Raw genomic sequence first — 19340 nt, 5'->3', positions numbered from 1 at the left:
CCTTAGCAAAGCGCATCCCAGGCTGCATAGCCGCACTACCCTACCCAACCATACCACACATAAACATGACACTACCCCCGGGGTTTACACAGACGAGCCGGCGAAGCAAGAAGAGCGCCAGAAGAAAGGGCCCTAGCCGGCGGGGCCCAGCCAGGACAAAAGGAGGTCCCACAAAGCGCCTACACCGGCCGCATTTGCGGTCGGGGTAGACGACGGATGGGGCCCACCTACGAAGGCTGTCCAGGCCTACACGAGATGAGGCAGGATAAAGAGGGATAATCCCCCTCGATCCCAAATCATTGAGGCCAATTTCTAGCCATAGAATAATGGCGCGCGGTGTACACGTTATTCTGGGACACCCTGTATAATAGTCCCAATTTAAGTGGGTTTGAAATATTAATTCTAAATTGCGCACCAAACATAAATTTTGGAAAGACATACAATTACATTCTGATATAAGAGAGTGCATTTTCTTAATTAGTTGTTATTAGTGATCAAATGTTCCTGAAAATTTCCGCGTGCCCCTTGGGAGGAGATGGTGGATCCCCAGAGGTCCGTGAACCATAGGTTAAAAACCACTGACTTAGACATTTGAAAATAAGCGATACGCTATCTGTCGGTTCTCGGAAGAACTATAAATCTTGACATACTTCTGTTAGGTTTTGTTGTTTATAGTGTTTATTTAGCAGTTCCAAGGTTTGTTTAATTTATACACATTTTAAAACAGTTTTTTACAGTTTATAATGCAAATATTCTCCAACGTCTGTAACTTCAATTATCTAATATGTCAATATTTGTAGTACTGTGGGGTTTTCGTTTTGGCAAAAGTAGTAGGTACCTATTAACAACTGATATCAGTTCAGAGTAACTCTAAGTTGCTATTAGCTGCTAATAGCTGCCATTTTTGCCAAATCGAAATGCCCTCTGCAATTTGACACCATAACCCATGGAGCTATAATCTTATTTTCTTCAATTAATTTCCTGTAAAGTCCCTAATCTAGAGAGTTTAATTTTCAGATGTCTTTAGCAACTTTACATCCTTGTAATATAATCATTTTTTTCGCCTTTGTTTGATCAAAACAGTTTGAAGAAGTCATTTAGATGTCGTGACGAGTTTGATAAAAACACCAAATTAACCACTCTTTATTAATGCTGCTCTATGTTCCAATTAAATGAAAACTAGAAAAAATAATCTAATTTGACCTAATCAGTTCGATCAAAATAATTTAATGGTATGAAAACTGAAGTTTGATCTCGTCTTCAAATTATTTTGATCAAATGAATTTGACCGAAATTTAACATGTTTGGATTAAAGTAAGTTATTCGTAATATTTTGGCACCTCGAACTCACAATAACTCCGTGTCGCATTAATTCAGGGGCACCCTGTATAACTAAAAGAAAACTGAATACCACTGTTTTTGTGGAATATCAGTTTTGACATTTCGGATAAAACTGCTTGCAGCAAAAATAAAAGCAACATTTATTGTGAATGTTGAAGTTTTACATTTAGTAATATTGATTCTAGGTTGACGAAATTTATTAGGAATGAAGTGTGTCGCTTTGCTATTCTTAATTTGTGGGTCGCTAGCCACGCCGGTAGAGGATGAGGCGTTACAAGAATTTGTGTATGGTAATCACAAGTTTACAGCTGCTGTCTACAAGGTAAATATAACGTAATCTAATATCTACCTAATAACATATAAATAAACAAATTATTTTTATATTCTCAACTTTATGTTAAATAAACACTATTAGAATAAGAGAGGATGTGATTCATCAACCTCGAATAAAATTTACTAAAAATTTTATAGTGTTTCGCTTTAAATGGATACAGTTATAACTTTTTTCATAAGGGAACTCGAGCAGGCCCGGATCCAGAGACTGGTTTTGGGGGTGGCGCAAAGCACTTCTTTATCATTATTATTGTTATTATTATTATTATTATTATTATTATTATTGTTGTTGCTGTTGTTGTTGTTGTTATTTTTTTGATGACGTAAGGTGTAGGTTAGGAAGGGGGACTTGCATTAATATCGACTAACTGCCTGTTGTCGTTTGGAGAAATTGAAGATCTTTAAAAAATGTTTTGCTTTGGGGGTGGCGATCGCCACATCGCCACCCCCTCTGGATCCGGGCCTGAACTCGAGAAAAAAAATGACTGTTATTTAATATCACGTAATGATAAAAAAAATTGCACGTGATAAGCCTGCAAATGCTCTAAGTCACCTGAAGCGAGTAGCGAGTCTAGTTTCATCTCACATTACATCTGGGTCCCTTACCTTTCTCTCTATTCTTTTATTCTCCAGTTCCAAAGTTTCTTTTTTAGAAGAGAGCGATTTGTCTGTCGAAATGTCAAAAAGCTTAAACTGACGGTATGGCAGCAATATAGCGGAAATTGTTAAGTCACTGGCAATCTACGCGGAAGTCTGCAAACCAAGCTAATATCTATACAGAGTGTTTCAGTTCGAGTGAATCAAACTTTAACCACAAATAGAACTCAATAAATAATTCAAAATTGCCTTATGAAGCATAGTCGAGGAAATAATGCACTGAACCTCCGAAATTTTTCGATGAAGTCCTATCAAGATGGGGTTTTTTGCATTCGGTTTCTAAAATTATGTGAAAATAATGTGACAACTTATGTATTATGTTTTTCGGCCAAATTGCATTTGTCCAGTGCAAAATGCATCCGGAAAATGCATTTTTAAAGTCACTTAGACAAAATTCATAAGTCGGTTAATAATGCCTGGAATGGACTCAAATCAGGGTCCTGGGTGTTTTCTAGGTCATTGATCCCGAATATGACTTTCAAATTGGTCCATCGCCGACCTGGAGCTTAGGATTGATGATGAACGTCATCTCCGAGGCTTCTCCTGAATTTCACTCTTAAATGCAACGAGACTTGACACCCGGGGATTTTTCGGGTCGCTGATTCCTAATCTGGCGTCGGCGAGCACCCCCCCCCCCGTTTACCTAGTGCACGGGAACCTGACATGGTCATCATCTCCGGGAGTTTTCCTGTAAAATTCGCGTAAACGAGCCGAAAATCGCATCAGGGTTTTTTTCGGGGCGCTCCATATTCGGGATCAGCGACCTCGAAAACCCCCAGGACCCTGATTTATTTAAAAAATGCATTTTTCCGGATGCATGTTGTACTGCACAAATGCAATTTGGCCCTAAAACATAATACAAGTTGCTACATTTTTTCCACATAATTTTAGAAAACTAATGCAAAAAACCCCATCTTGATACGACTTGATCGAAAAATTTAGGCGATTTCGGCTCATTTTGTGCATTATTTCCTCGACTAGCAAGGGTCTAAGTCTCACCGTTTTCGCCGTACAGGGCCGTATTGGTCGGTTGTTAAAATCATATTTACGAAATCTTTGGTATGCTTATAACAAATTGATTCAAATTTGGTGTGGTGTTAACATTTACACATGTGCATAATTTACTGTAAAGTTTACAAATTTTTGTAGGTTAGTGGTATGGGAATGGGTAGTAAAGTGGGATTTTTTTACCCCAACTTCTACACCAATGACCTAATACTCATTTGGGATTCATTTTTAGAATTCGTGGACAATTCTACATAAAAAAGGTATACTTGTTGAAAATCGGTATAGTGTATCGTTTTACCGAAAATCTCAGTTGAATGGAAGACCGTTCTTCTGATAAGAAATTTAGCTTCTTAAGGACAGGAAATGAATTTTAAATTAATATTATTATAATGTCACGCATTAACTTAGGACTCAAAACAATATTAAATCTGTCTCTACATTATGTATTATTTATTGCATTTGTAATATGGTGAATTCTCCCTCTGAGCTCATTTTTTTGTTCGTTACAGTGCGGTGAACAGCATATTCAATGGCATCTCCTCTAAAATTTCATATTATGCCATTCTGAAGCAATTAAGTATCCTTGTTCATTCAACGGTCTGTTTGTTCCAAACAGATATAATTTTTTTTTTTAAATTACACCCACATATTAATTTTAAATCTGCGTTGTGCGCCCATTACAGTATCCGTACACAACGATTGCCATGAAAAAACAACTGAGCAATAAAGACTTAATCTGTTATCAGGAAATGTCATTTTATTTTAAAAATGACTTACTGTTTGTCTTTCTTATCATTTCTGAATTTTACAGTAAATTATGCAAATGTCTAAAAGTTAATACCACACCAAATTGAAATCAATTTGTTATAAGCATACCAAAGATTTCGTAAATAATATGATTTTAACAACCGACCAATACGGCCCTGTATAGGGTGAGTCAACGATTGGTTAAAGTAGATTTACTCCGAATTGCTAAAGTTTATCAAAAAACTATTTCTACAGGGTGATAGCACGCGAACAGGGCACATTTTAAACATATTTTAAAATATACAGGGTGCTTCAAAAGTTTGTGACAGGCCAAACTTAAATTTTTTTAAATGGAACACCCTGTATTTTACAACATTTTTAGATTTTACGTTTAATTTGAAACATTTTGATATAAAGTTTCCATTTAAAAAAATTAAGATTTTTTAGTTTAAACTTCTTCAAATCTGTCATTATTTTACGAACACCCTGTAGGCGCTAATCAAAATTTGAATCCATGACGTTCTTAAGCCACCTTAACAGTAACAAGGAACCAAACATATTGTTTTAATTTTGAAAAATAACGAGGATAGCTACTGTTAAATACAGGTACAAAAATGCAATATTTTTTATTTAGTTCCAATTATTTCAGAAACTATTAAATTTAGATAGAGGAAACTTTATATCAAAATGTTTCAAATTAAACGTAGAATCTAAAAATGTTGTAAAATCTGTCTGTCACAAATTTTTGGAGCACCCTGTATATTTCAAAATATTTTTAAAATGTGCCCTGTTAGCGTACTTATCACCCTGTAGAAATAGTTTTTTGATAAACTTTAGCAATTCGGAGTAAATCTACTTTAATCAATCGTTGACTAACCCTGTACAGTGAAAACGGTGGGACTTAGACCTTTGCTCTATAAGGGAATTCTGAATTTATTTATTGAGTTCTATTTGTGGTTAAAGTTTGATTCACTCGAACTGAAACACCCTGCATATTAACGAAATACCTTATCAGAATCATATCCCCATGTTGGTGGGAAAATTATGACATAACCTCAATTACTTCGATCTTGTAATAGAACCTACCAATTCTTTAATATATGAATACCAAAATGACACAATAACATGTAAATTAACAAAACTGTAAAGGTGTTATTGAACTTCTGTTTCAAAAAACATGTCGCGAAGACTGGAAATTAAAATTAAGTATAGTTACATCGAGAGCATACACTATAATACAACAATAGTCAAAAACAATTTTCTTTATATTCCTTGTGAAAGGAGTTACGGCCTTATATTCATTTAAAGTGGAACATACTGCATATAAAATTACGAAACTAGTTTACTTTTTAAGTTGAAACATCTCAAGCTTTAACGTCTTTATTAAAAGAACAGGTTGTTATATACTTTTCCAGAATATTTGCCATTTAATACGTAAACATAATTACTACAAACGGTGTCGTCGATCAAAACGTCGATAGGCGCGTAAAATATCCTAAAATTTACTTGTCTGTAGTCTAGGGAAGAAATTAAGAAGTCAGACATCCTGTCGGACATCATCCACAGGTTATGGTACCGGTCCACCTTAACGTCAGAGGGGAAAATTAACTTAACGTCGTCTTTATACACGATCCCTAAATTTTGGGGGTGATAGGAATTCTTCGAGTTCCAACAGCCCACGGCGTTCTGATCTATGAGGTTAAAAAACTGTATTCCATTTTCGTCCATGACTCTAGCAGTGGTGTGGGCGTCAGGTCCGCGTTCTTCTAATGGATAAAATTCCTTGTAGCTGCCCTCCACTTTGGAACTGTTTTGTAAAGTTCTTGTCGACACCACGAATTCCCTGTAAGAAGCAATAGGGCTGAAGAACAACAACCTATACCCGTCACTATACAGAGGCGACAGGCTCATGCCGAAGATTCCCTCCTCGTCCCATTGGAAGTTGAGTTTGTTTATGGTGAAATCGCCGCGTAAGGGATCCGGCATGAAGTAACTGTGCTTGAACCTCCAAGATTTGTTCTCCTTGTACGAATAAACTATGAGTCCGTACCCCAACTCGTCGCTGAAGTACGCAAATGCATCTTCACAGTCCCCAAACTTCAAGTCCACCGCTATATTTGCGATGAAAGTTCTGGAGTTCGTGTCCTCGGGTCTGAATTCGTACCTCCTAATCCTCCGATCCGTTCTTAAATCGAAAATGTTAAGGGCGTAAGGGCAAAGGTTCTGGGTGGTGTTCTCTATTCCGAAAGTTCCCGTGTCCAGTACCCACAGCCTGTCGCATTTGTCGGCGTGGATTCTGTACACGGTGCTGAGTCCCTTGTCGCAGTTACCCAGTTCGTTCATTTCCAGGCTAGGGTACGGGATCAGCCTGGGGTTTTTCGTAGGTGAGTCCAATGGGACGTAATTCAATGTCGATGGAATACCTGAAAATGCAATATTTATAGTATCTTTTTGGTCGATTACTACGATTTCAATACTACAGCTTGACCAAACTTCTCTTGTCAGCGTGATCAAGAGTCCGCAGAAGCAATGACAAAGAAAAAAGTCTTAATAGTAGAGTAGTAGCTTCAAACAGACAATGAGCTCTGATGCTAGTATGGTAACAATGCAACTGTGCAACTGAAACCCCCAGACAAGATAAATTTGGTTAAGCAGCAATAACTACTCGTATGACTGTACAAAAGCATGTGAAAAAATTTCAAAAAAAAGTATCCAGTGATTTCCGAGAAATAATTATTTAAATTTTAATGTATGCGGAAAATCATGAATGGGTACATACATTTTCTAGCATAAACCGAAGGATTCTCGTAACAGTTCAACTCAAAATGCTCAAACGTTGGTAATTGATTTGTATAATATAACTTTGCTTTAAATAAAATAACATTTCCCATTAGTACAAAATAATTATTTTCAAAGCAACGACGACTTTTTTTGTTTACCGCAAATCGTAACCAATAAAATTTTAAATTTCGATTACTGTAACCAATATTCTGTCGATATCTTTAACAGGACATATACAGGGTGTTAGAAGTTTGACTGCCTTAATTTTCATAGACGATAGAATACATTAAGGCCTGGTACTTTGAGTAGCGGTTAAAGTGATTAACTGATTAGGCGATTAGATTGTACATATACTGATTTATTTTATAAAAGATAGTCACAGTCTAATCGCCTGATTAGTTAATCAAGCCTTAACCGAGACTCAAAGTACCGGGCTTAAACTAAACAAAAAACCCTATATGACGTGGGTCCATTTCCGAGAAAAAAATGTTCAAAATCTCCAGCTTGATGTACAAAAGTTCGATTAATTACGGAATAATTAATTAATTAAAATAATTGCGTGCATAGAATACCATAAAATACAATGTTTATCACTTTTTTGAACTTCTTTATGTTTTATTCTAAAAAGCAGTTCAGAAACCAGTAATACGCAATTCAGTTGGTATCTGGAATTGGACCGTATCTGAGTGTTTTTTGCGTACCACTATTTCCTTTTCTTGAGGTGTTTCTCTTTGCTTTTTTAAAATGTTTACCACACGTGGCAATTTTCCAGCGAGTGTGCGAAAATTGGATTCGAAGGTGTCGTGCGTGCGTCGAAAATGGTGGTGGACATTTTGAGCATATGTTGTAGTTTGTTTTGTGCTTGTACGTTTAAAAATGACTGAATTTTGCGGTTTAGTAAGTACCCAAATTATTTGTAATACGTATGATTATTTGTACGACGTGAATCTTTGGGTACTTTCATTACATATTTTTCAAATTCATAATTTGATTAAAAGTTAAGTTCCTGTTTTAAGAGATTCATAATTGCTAAAATTCGAGCTAAAATTTAAGCACAATACTTCGTACTGCAAAATCGAATATTTTATTTTATTTATTTAAAAACTGGAAACAATTTTCTTGAAATTTACTAAATGTTTCACAATAATGGTTGTTTACATTTTTTCCGTAGGACAAGTCTGCCGCGTGCACACGTGGCCTGCATCAGCTGTGTAGCGTAAGTTAAGCGCTGTTGTCACGTTGTGATGAAACTCCCCAATATAATAATACTCGCTGTATTTTGAAAACTGTTAATCTTACTCCCCTGTGATATACAACTTTTTTGATCATTTATGATTTACATGCTGAAGTAATAACAATCAAACTTCTTACACCCTGTATAGTATTGCTGAAAACTATTAGATAACATATTTTCAGACGATTCATGTTTTGATGTTTTTATTTAAAATTTTATGAAAATTTATATGCATAACATTTTACTACAGTTTTTTACTTGACGTATGTGTCGATTTGTTATTATCACGGACGGTGTCATTGGCGTGATTTGTTCTTATTGCTTAGCGATATTGTTAGAATAAATTTTGATACCTATTTGTGATATTTATTCCATGGCTTACTTTGTAATAGTAAATGCATTGTAATTTGTTATTTACTTTATTTTATTTATTAAGTGTTGTTTAAGGAATTTGGTATATACCTATTTAATAGGATGCTGATTTCAGGGGCGTATTATGATTTTATATAAAAAAAACGCTAATACAATTTCTTCAATTTTAACCTCAACAAAAATCGAGGTAGGCCTTGATTCGTAAAAATAAAATATAACTATTCGAAAAAACAGTTTTTGGTGTTCTATCCTTTAAAAGAATCCTAATTTCTTAATAGAGAATTTAAAGATTTGTCTGGGAAATTTAACAGCACGAAACATTCGCACCCACGCATTGGTTTCATGGCAATCTTGATCATACGCAGGATCAGTAAAAACAAAAATATTGTGCAAACTACAAAGCAATAACTTGTATACACCGTTGTAGTCAGAAAAAGAAGAGGTATCTGAAAAACGACATATATACTGGGTGTTCCATTGAAAAAAACGAAAGTTTGGTTTATATCTCACGAGGAACATTACAAGAAAATTTACTAAAACTTTGACCCTTATCATTTTTCTTAAATAGAAAGGCAAGAAAGATAAAAGGAATAGTAGAATGTTATGAGAATATTTCTCTACTTGAATAAATATACAGGGTAGGAAAGTACCGATGGATAAGATCCACTTCTTATTTGTGGAAGGGCGAAATGGGCGGTGACTATTAGACGCCTTCACTATACCCATCCTTGTCTATCACATGGATTTCTATGGCTTACTTTATCGCTCTCACGTAACTTCAGATAGACCATCGGTACTTTCCTACCCTGTATATACAGGGTGTCCGCATTTTTTGTAGCAAGACTTTCACAACTTGTAGTCTTTAAAAAAAAAGTTCATGTAAACATAATATATGTATAGATGCGTCGTTTTCGATTTACAGAGTGTTCAAGGTTAAAATGAGAATTGATTTTTTATTCGTAAAACGAAAACCCCTTTTTAGACTTTCTTGAAACTTGGCAACTTTGTTTGTAATAATAAAAATCATTTTCTCACATAATTTAATTTGTCCTATTTTCTCCAGTGGCCTCACAACAAGATACCAGCTTGATAAAAATAGAAAAAAATATGCTCCGCCACTGATTTTTGGTACGTTTGAAATTTTTCTCAGATTTAGCTATCAAAACTACAACTTTTTTGTTATTTACTTTTTTTTTCCTATCTCGCTTTGTTTATACAGAAATAAAACTTTTTGTTTCACACAGTTTATTGTAAGATAATAAAAAAAAAATAAACAACACGGTATGGAAAAACAACTAATTGTATAAATAGACTTCAAAGGAGCTGTTCGAAATGCTCGCCATTTCGTTCTACACACCAATTACAGCGACGTAAAGACCGCCTAACGTCTCTCAAATGATGTGGAGTTATTCTAAGCGCAGCGTTCCAGATTCGTCGTACAAGTTCCTCTTGCGAGTTAACAGGCGTAAAGTAAACTGCATCCTTAATAAATCCCCAAACAAAAAAATCCAAAGATGTTAGATCAGGCGATCGCGGAGGCCACCCAATTCTTTGTTGAAAAGGATCATCGTCTAGCATGTTGTCATTCTGGGTAGTTAAAAATTCAAGAAATAATTGACCGCTTAATCTATTGGGCAAGATGTAAGGTCCCAACAAAAAATCCTTGACAACTCAAAAACAGACATATTCACGGCACACTTTGTAACAAGTAAATAAATAAATTAAGCAAATCTCGAATCTATTCATGTAAATGTTTTGTTTCTGACTAAACAAAGCGAGATAGGAAAAAAATTAAATAACAAAAAAGTTGTATTTTTGATAGCTAAATCTGAGAAAAATTTCAAACTTACCAAAAAGCAGTGGCGTACCATATTTTTTTCTATTTTTATCAAGCTGGTATCTTGTTGTGACGCCACTGGAGAAAATAGAACAAATTAAATTATGTGAGAAAATGAGTATTATTATTACAAAGTTGCCAAGTTTCAACAAAGTCTAAAAAGGGGTTTTCGTTTTACGAATAAAAAATCAATTCTCATTTTAAATTTGAACACTCTGTAAATCGAAAACGACGCATCTATACATATATGTATACATGAACTTTTTTTTTAAAGGACTTAGTACAAGTTGTGAAAGTCCTGCTACAAAAAACGCGGACACCCTGTATAAATATATCACGTTGAGGTTGTTAATATTTGTCCAAAATTTAATCTTCAGAATATGAATCTCGCGATGTATTTTAAACATTTGATAATCGCTTACGTCGTTTTGTAAATATCTAACAATTTTATAAAATGACTATTGGCATATAGGTATATTTTTTGATTCACCTTTATAAACCTCATAAGTACGTAAACCCAACAACTTAAAGATTTACATTTTTTTCTGAATTCTCAATTTACTTAATTAGCAAGATATATGAATACCACCACTGAAAATCGTAATTATTAAGTGTTAATAGGTATTTAGCGCACCTTCTCTCCATCTGGGAACTGTGATGAAAATTTTGTCGGTCCATATTTCTATTCCAACAGGTAGTCCATTCTGAGGTTTAAATCTTCCTGTCAACAAAGCCTGATTCCTTAAATATTCGTTCGGATATTCAAAGTCTAAGATGTTCCATTGCAAATACTCTTCCATTGTAAACTTACAAAGACATTGACCATCAAGGAGGGTCAATAAATATAAGTACTTCAGTACGGTGGGACATCTGATATGTTTGATGCTTCCTAAAATAAATAATTGTTCGATTGTATCTGAATGTTCAACTAATATCGTCCAATCATTAGGTAGAAGAGCTTACAAAAAATTCCACCTGGAAACAAAAAATTGGCGATATAAGAAAAAAATTCTAAGATAGCGTTTTTTCCTGTGGCGCATAAACGGCGAAGTTAACCTAAAAAATTCATAAAAGTAAAAAAACGGTTTTTTCGCTAATAAAAAAACTTCCAATCGAAAAAAGTTAAATGAGTTTTAACTATTAAAAAACCTATCGATTCGAATTCGAAAACAGTCAAAAATCGACTTTTTTGTTTTTGCTGTATCTTTCTCAAATTAAGGTTTTGAAACATGCTGTAAATGTAGCCCTCGACAAGCAAAAAAGTGCCTTTTTTAAATTAAAAAATATTAAAAATTTTTCGAGTTATATCGATTTTTCGAAAAAAAAACGTCATTTCGAAAATCGGCTCTTCTTGCTCGACGAATAGTCGTAGAGAAACGTATCAGGGCTCATTTTTTTCCTTAAGAGTTGTACTTTCATGGTAAAAAAGAGTGATAACGATTTTATTCATTTCAGGTGTCCAAAACTTACTTTAAAAAAGAAAAATTTTTGGTCACTTGAATATTATATCGATTTTCATTTCTCGTTTCTCGATAATGTGTATTACAGGAATATAAATAATGCAAGTTAGATACTTCATTAGAAGATATGCTATTATTATTTTTATTCCATGATGCTTAAGAAAGAATTTGGAATGTGTTTGTCAATATTTGTGTCAACAAACCAGAAATGGACTATATACAGGGTGTCCACAAATTTCACCGATAACGTTTCACTGCATATTCAAGACGATAAAAAATACGTTCTACGAAAAAAGTTACATAAATACTTTAGTTTTTGAGCTACAGTTCTTCAAAGTTGTCAAAAATAAAACTGATTTAATTAATAACTTCATAACCTATTTACCGATCGCGTTAAAATTTGGCACATTATTTGGACTATTGTGGCGTATTATTTATTAAAGTTTTAGTCAAATCGATATACTGGGTGATAGTTTTCTCCAGTTAGAAAGCCATTCTTGAGAAAAATGGCATTATTTGCAAGTATGTGTCACGGATTTAAAACTTTGACTTCAGTAGGCGATGAAAACAAGATGTTGATTGCTGCGGCTATCAGGTAATGTCATTATTGTCGTATTTATTTAGGATTCTCATCACTCCACACATGCAGATCATATTTATCGTCGTGAATATGCAGCAAAACGTTGTCGGTAATATTTGCGGACACCCTGTCATTTTTATATAACTTACAATTAGTTGAACCATAATAGGCGCATTGTTTACGCCACACCACACCATCGATATTATACAAGGTTGTCGGAAAGAAAAGTAATTTGGTGGATGATTCTACATAAAAAAATGAGACGATTTTTTCTTATGGACCTATTCTTGTTTTTGAGGTCCGCGGCATCAAAGATGATTTTATGAAATAAAACTTTAGCCATATTTGACTATGACATATAGGTATATACAGACAAAAATGGTGCATTTTAAGCAACTTTGTAAGTACTTTTTTCGTGTAAAATTATATTTAACGTTTTAATATAAGACACACTAGAAGAAACATAAAAGTAACTTAAAAAAGTTAAGTCTTAAAATGTCACTGAAAGAGACACTGTACCAAATTTCAATGAAATACATTGCTCTTTAAAATAGTCTCCTTTCGCACAATTTAACTCAAATATAAAAAAAGAATCTCTTTCCTTAAAAATAAAGCTCACGATCCGTAGACAAATCATGTTTTGTTGTTTTTTTCATATTTTATCACCACTAAATTTTTTGTACTTATTTCCATAACACCCTGTATAACTAGTGTGTTACATACTTCTATGAGCATGTCACGAATATTTTACACTTGCCAATTTATGCAATTTTTAACATAATTATATGCAAATTATTCGTATTTTTATTTTCGAAGCTTTATTATTATGTTCACTAATCCTCTCGCAATCACATCACTTCGTGGCCAAAAAAATCCAACAACACTACACTGCACGTTTCTATTACAGCATCATTCCAGGGGTTCCCAAACAACATTCGATGTTTGTAGAATATAATTTGATAGAGAATGTATAAACTACAAAATGCTTACCTTGCAAGTAAAGCATGATGAAATTGTTTAGAAATACCCAGGTTCATCAAAAAGCTTTTATATTTCCTTCCTATAATGCGAGTGCTTAATCGATCCAATCAGATGTTAGAAAGTTGCACATGGAAGTGGCATATATGTAATCCAAATATGTGATAATTACTTTACTGGCTCGATATGTACTTATCGCATTAAACCAGTCTGAAAATGCAAGTTTCTATTTAAAATAAGATAGTTATGGAAATAGTGCGGTCGAAGACAGACAAGGAAGTACGTTCGCAGTGGAACAATTCTTTATTGGAAATAAAACCACTTTCCTTATATTTGTAAATTAGAATCAAAACAAGCGTTATGTTGACAATTTACACAAAATTGTTCCGATATGTTTCCTTAAAAAGCGTGAACTATTCCTGCGTAAAGATATCAATGGTATTGTAATATTCCATTGATAAAGTTGTACAAGTATAAATTATTTTTTATTTTCATTTGTTTCACACATTTCTTGGTAGATGGATTGGTTGAAAACACTAATGGTCTTATTCGTCGGCCGGTTAGATCACCAGACAAAATGAACAGTTTCAGTCATTAAAAAGTTTAAAATACAAGGTTTGATCAAAGAGTAACGAGAAATTTCAAATTGCGCGTGCTGAATCTTATCTATCGAGTTGATTGTTTTTTTTTGTGTATTGGTAGCACTGTCAGTGACATATCTGTCAATTTTTAGGCAGCTGCCAAGCATAGCTTGTGTTTTGACGACTTTTTGTGTGGCGAAATGTCAGATCAGCGAGTTTGTCTGATATTTTGTGTTAAAAACGGAATTAAATGTAGCGAAGCTTTCAAAATGTCAAAGAAGGCCTTTGGCGACGACACTAATCACAGTCACGAGTTTGTTTATCTATGGTACAAATAGAGGCCGAGAAGACATCGGAGATGACGCGAGGTCTGGACAGCCTAGCACGTTCACCAGTGATGAAAACGTGGAAAAGTTAGAGATTGTGCTTTCTAATGGAAAAATCACCACCTGTGAGATTGATGGATTTTTTTGAGGATTTTTACGAATGTTTTGAACATGAAACGAGTAGCTGAACAAATGCTTACTGACGTCGCTGATGACCCAGACTTGCCCAACTGCGTTATGACTGGTGACAAAACGTAGATATATGGCTGGTGTCGAAACAAAAGTTTAATCGTCTCAATAGACGGACCGGTGTAACAGTTGCAAGCGACAAAGAACAGAGATCCTGCAACGCGGGATACACACACTATGGTTTCTGGAAAATGGCCACGGCAGATAGGCGCCAGAGATTACATACTCATACCTGCGAGCGACTCCACCAGGCACTCTCCAACGATCACTAGCCCTGACAACATATCTTTTCATTTCACTTTTGTTTTCAATAAAAAATACCTTTCAAAGTAGTAACTTTTAGAATATTTAGTCTGTTGTAGTGGCATTTTGCGCAGACCACTGCTTCAGTGTTGCCAGTTTAACCCATCAAACTAATGGATAGGGTGTCAGAGAGAGCCGCAATTCAATGGCGTGCCATGCGGGTCAATCTAGACATGCGTGAGCCGTTGTCTCAGAAGTATAATAAAAATAACGGATAAAATTATGACTAGAAATTCTAGATATTTGTAATTATGGGTTTATAGATTAAAAGTTATTTTGGCAGATATCGTCAGACCCATAAAATGTTTGTTAAGTTTCTAGTTATAAACATTTTCAAATAATATTGTTGCAATGAAAGTTAATGCGAACTATACATATAAGAAATTTCGCTGAAAACTCGTTAATTTTTCTTTGATTAAAAAAAATATTCGACAATATCGTACGTCATTGTCATCAACCTGTAGTATATTAGACTATGGACATCTTATTACAGACAACTTCTTATTTCTGTATCTCCTCTCTGTCTTTCAATTACAAAATAAAAAAAGCAAAACAAGGTGGTGGTATGAAATTTTAGTTGAACTTCCCATTAACAGATGGCGCAGTTGAGGTATAGTCTAGGATGTCGCAGCTGTCCGCCAAATTCGTTTCACTTTAACGTTTTTTTTAATGCCTGGTAATTATTCCTTGCAAAAATATCCCATTATGTTTATTGTAACGTCCTGTATAATTGGTTTTTCGATTTCCAGTAACGATCTGGTCGGCTTTAAAAATTCGTTTGCCGAATCAGTTTTCATGTCTGTTATGTGTGGAAATATGCTGCTATTTACAATTATTTTAAATGTTTTAATTGCCTTTTGTGGCTAATTACCTCATTTCAGTAATATATTTTTACTTAATATACAACTGAGAATAACAAGAAGGTAAAAGTTATGTAAAAAAAGAATACAAACCTGCAAAGAATGTCAGGATGTACGGTTTCATAAAGTAAAAATCGCAAATAGATATTTTCCATGCGACTAATCAGTTAAAAATGATTTTGTCATTATGGCGCTCCTTACAATGTGCCACAAAATTGAAAACATGATAAAAAAAATATATCGTATCAGTAATTCCGCAAAATGCTGGGGCGGAAGATGGTATGCTGCGTCGACGTAAGATGAGTTGGTGTCATTGGCTGATTAATTGGTAGTTTCTCTGACTAAATTGTCTCCGCTATACTTCTAGATATAAAATATACATTAAGTAAATCTCACATCAACAACGCGATGTACAGGTTGGCCAAATGAAAACGAAACAGTCATTTTTAGGAACTGCGTCAAGTTTGTAGAAAAACGCTCAGACCCGTCGATTTTAGATTAAAGGGGGACATTCTTTGCTGATATTTTTGACTCCGCCACTTTCACCCCCAAGCATTGGGGGTTGAATAATATTTCTTTTGAGAGCTCTTACAGTTCTCTTTACAACAGACTTTAAATTTTATAATGGATTCCGCTCGATACTTTAAACAAAATTTACATTTTAAAATTTAAATTATGTTTAGTTGCTTACTTACTACTTAGTTGATTAAATGTTCAAACTGATGACCGCCCGCTTCCATACAAGAATAAAGATTTTGTTCGAAACGTTCGCGCACATTCCGAAGCATTTCTGGAGTGATTCGACGGCATTCGTCGACGATTCTTTGACGCAAATCTTCAAGCAACGCTGGTTGTGTTTTATAGATTTTACTTTTTAGGTATCCCCACAAAAAGAAATCAAGGGGCGATAAATCCGGCGATCGTGGAGGCCACTCAATGCTGCCTCTTCTCCCAATCCAATTCCGTAGAAAACGTTAGTTCAAATACTGACGGACAATTAATGCATAATGCGGAGGAGCACCGTCCTGTTGAAAAATCAAATGATCATCATCTGGAACATTTTCAATAATATCAGTCAAGGCAGAGTCAATAGCGTCTTCCAGTAATTGCAAGTACATTTGGCCAGTCAAATTACCAGGTAGAAAAAAAGGACCCACCAGCCGGTCATCGAAAGTTCCAGCCCATACATTTAATTTTTCTGGTTGCTGTGTATGCACCTCGTGAAAAACTCTTGGGTTTGAATCGGACCAATAGCGGCAATTGTGACGATTTACCGTCCCGTTCAAGAAAAAACTACATTCATCCGAAAAACAGATGTTAAAAAGGAACTGTGGATCGTTCCCTGCTCGCTCACTCATTACTTCGCAAAATTGCAAACGGCGGTCATAATTATCCTCATGAAGTTCCTGGACTAAATGTATTCTGTATGAATGGAATTTGATCTTCAAAATGGTTTGTATGCTAGTTCGATTGAGCCCAGACACAGATGCCAGCTGCCTCATACTTATTGTAAGATCAAGATGAACTTGTCCCAAAACTGCAACTCCACTGGCTTCATTAATTATAGGTTTTTCAATTTCTCGTTTTTTATTGGCCACGTTCCCTGTCTCTTGAAATTTTTTTACTAACTCTAGACATACTTCCTCCTGACATGTCGATCTTGATGTTGTTCATTAAATAGCTGAGCTGTTCTATTCGCACATTTATTGTTCATAAAGTAAAGCGAAATGATATCTACCCTTTCCGTAATGGAATAAACCATAGTGTTTAATTTTCAAAAACACAATTAAATAAACTACCAACCAACGCTTCCAAATAATACTAGAAAATAATTTGGAATCCACTAATTTTACGTTTATTGTGTGTAAGTATAGCATTCATTTCTGTTTTTTACAATTGTGTTTTTTTAGGAAAGTGATAACAAATCGTCAAAAACCAATGTAACGCAAGAAATACTAAATTTATACCATTAGCGTACTTAACTCGAATGACTGATATTTTTACCGTTACTAATTGTTTGTACATTATTTTAAAACCAAAATTCTTAATAAGTATTGGGCGGAATTATAAAATTTAAAGTCTGTTGTAAAGAGAATTGTAAGAGCTTCCAAAAGAAATATTACTCAACCCCCAATGCCATTTAAATATTTTGGGGTGATGCTTACCCTTGCTTGGGGGTGAAAGTGGCGGAGTCAAAAATACCAGCAAAGAATGTCCCCCTTTAATCTAAAATCGACGGGTCTGAGCGTTTTTCTACAATCTTGACGTAGTTCCTGAAAATGGCTCTGTTTCGTTTTCATGTGGCCACTCTGTATAATGACTTGTGCAACATAGGTACTAGAAAATTAAAAGAATTCCTATATCCTTTATTAAAACATAATTTTTCTCATATCTCGAGCAATATCGTGGGTTATAGTGAGTCAGGAAATTTTCGCATGGCCGCTTTGTATTCCACTTATTCCAAAAGACCGTGTTCAATATTTATTCACAAAAATAACTCGTATACTATGACGCAATTGAGTCCAGTAACCTGACCGGTTTCGTATGCCTCTGAAATAATTCAGCGTATATATTTGTATGTATACATGGCAGAGAATCAACGCAGGTACTCTTAAATTTAACCGCTTCAAAAATTGAAAGTCGTTTTGGAATTTTAGGCTTGAAATACAGGAGCATTCTATTAAAACGACAAATCATAATCAAATTAATTAAAATTAAATTAATAGTTTCTGCAATTATATCCAACTTCCAACAGATAATATACAGTGTGTTTCATAATATATGTCATTAAATGAAGGGTGTGATTCTTTGGAACATTGTAAGAAAAAATGTTCATATTAAAAAATCAGATCTTAAATTTTGTATGCGTATTATCATTAATATTAGCTACTTTTGAGCTCTAATTCAATATTTATTCACATGACAGTGGCGGAGTTTGAAATATATTTTTTAACATGTTGCCACTTTCTTTCATGGTTTCAATCATAGAACGCCATTTATCTTGAAAACGGTTCGCGTTAGAACTTTTGATGAGGGGTACCGTTTTTGTATGGAAAACATTGCTGGTTTAAAATCACGCAATCTAAAATCTCCGCCATTGTCATATGAAAAAAAAATTAATTAGCGCTCAAAAGTAGCTAATATTAATGATGTACAAAATTTGAGTTTTGTATCTCAAACGTTTCATCATCAAGTAACTGAAAAAAATATATTTTTTTAATACCACGAAAACGGTGCGGATATTAATAAGAACTTTTTTTCTTAGAATGATCCAAAGAATCACACCCTTCATTTTCTGCCAAATGTTTTGAAACACCCTGTATACTAGTACCTAAATGATCAATTAAGGTGAAATTAGTTTTATCTAGGGTGTATACCTACCAATGTGGAAAACCTGAAATTATCAGAGAACTTTATAGATCTGAAAATGTTAAGGAAATATCAAATTTTTATGGAAATTTTTCAAATTTCACTCGGAATTGTTCTTTAGTTACAAGATGCTGCTATTGGATGTCACGTAAATTCACTGCTACAATTAATTTTATGGTATCTATCTGAACCACCTGTGTCGAATTGGATGACTCGTTAAGAATTAATTTATGACATTAATATCCCATTTCCGTTATTTTAATATTCACTCGACTATAATTAATTAACACTGCACAGCAGGAATCTTTACAACTATTAGATATACAGAAAATGATAACGTGCTGCAGATTTTAATAGTTATGGACATACCACTAAAAAAAATAT

General features: G+C 34.3%; 2 protein-coding genes across 4 annotated transcripts in view; one reads left to right on the top strand and one right to left on the bottom strand.

Annotated features, from left to right (window-relative positions):
- The window catches only part of LOC108907182 (antichymotrypsin-2-like), a 46250-nt gene that overhangs the window by 9982 nt on the left and 16928 nt on the right, over positions 1-19340 (top strand). For all 3 annotated transcript variants that reach the window (XM_018710736.1, XM_018710735.2, XM_023455706.1), the window contains one exon: positions 1527-1663. In XM_018710736.1, coding sequence (XP_018566252.1) covers positions 1547-1663 — 117 coding nt within the window. In that variant the 5' untranslated portion in view covers positions 1527-1546. The remainder of the gene's footprint in view (positions 1-1526; positions 1664-19340) is intronic.
- Positions 1921-11110, bottom strand: LOC108907153 (protein yellow-like; the record flags this gene model as incomplete). The annotated part of the gene is made up of 4 exons (XM_018710698.1): positions 10945-11110; positions 5480-6509; positions 2995-3019; positions 1921-1989 (listed from the first exon to the last, which is right to left on the bottom strand). Coding segments are annotated over exons 1-4 (1290 nt in total), but the record flags the coding sequence as incomplete, so codon positions are not given.

The sequence above is a fragment of the Anoplophora glabripennis genome, unplaced genomic scaffold, assembly GCF_000390285.2.
Source record: "Anoplophora glabripennis isolate ALB-LARVAE unplaced genomic scaffold, Agla_2.0 scaffold87, whole genome shotgun sequence".
Classification (NCBI taxonomy): domain Eukaryota; kingdom Metazoa; phylum Arthropoda; class Insecta; order Coleoptera; family Cerambycidae; genus Anoplophora; species Anoplophora glabripennis.
This window is presented reverse-complemented; position numbering and strand designations above follow the sequence as displayed.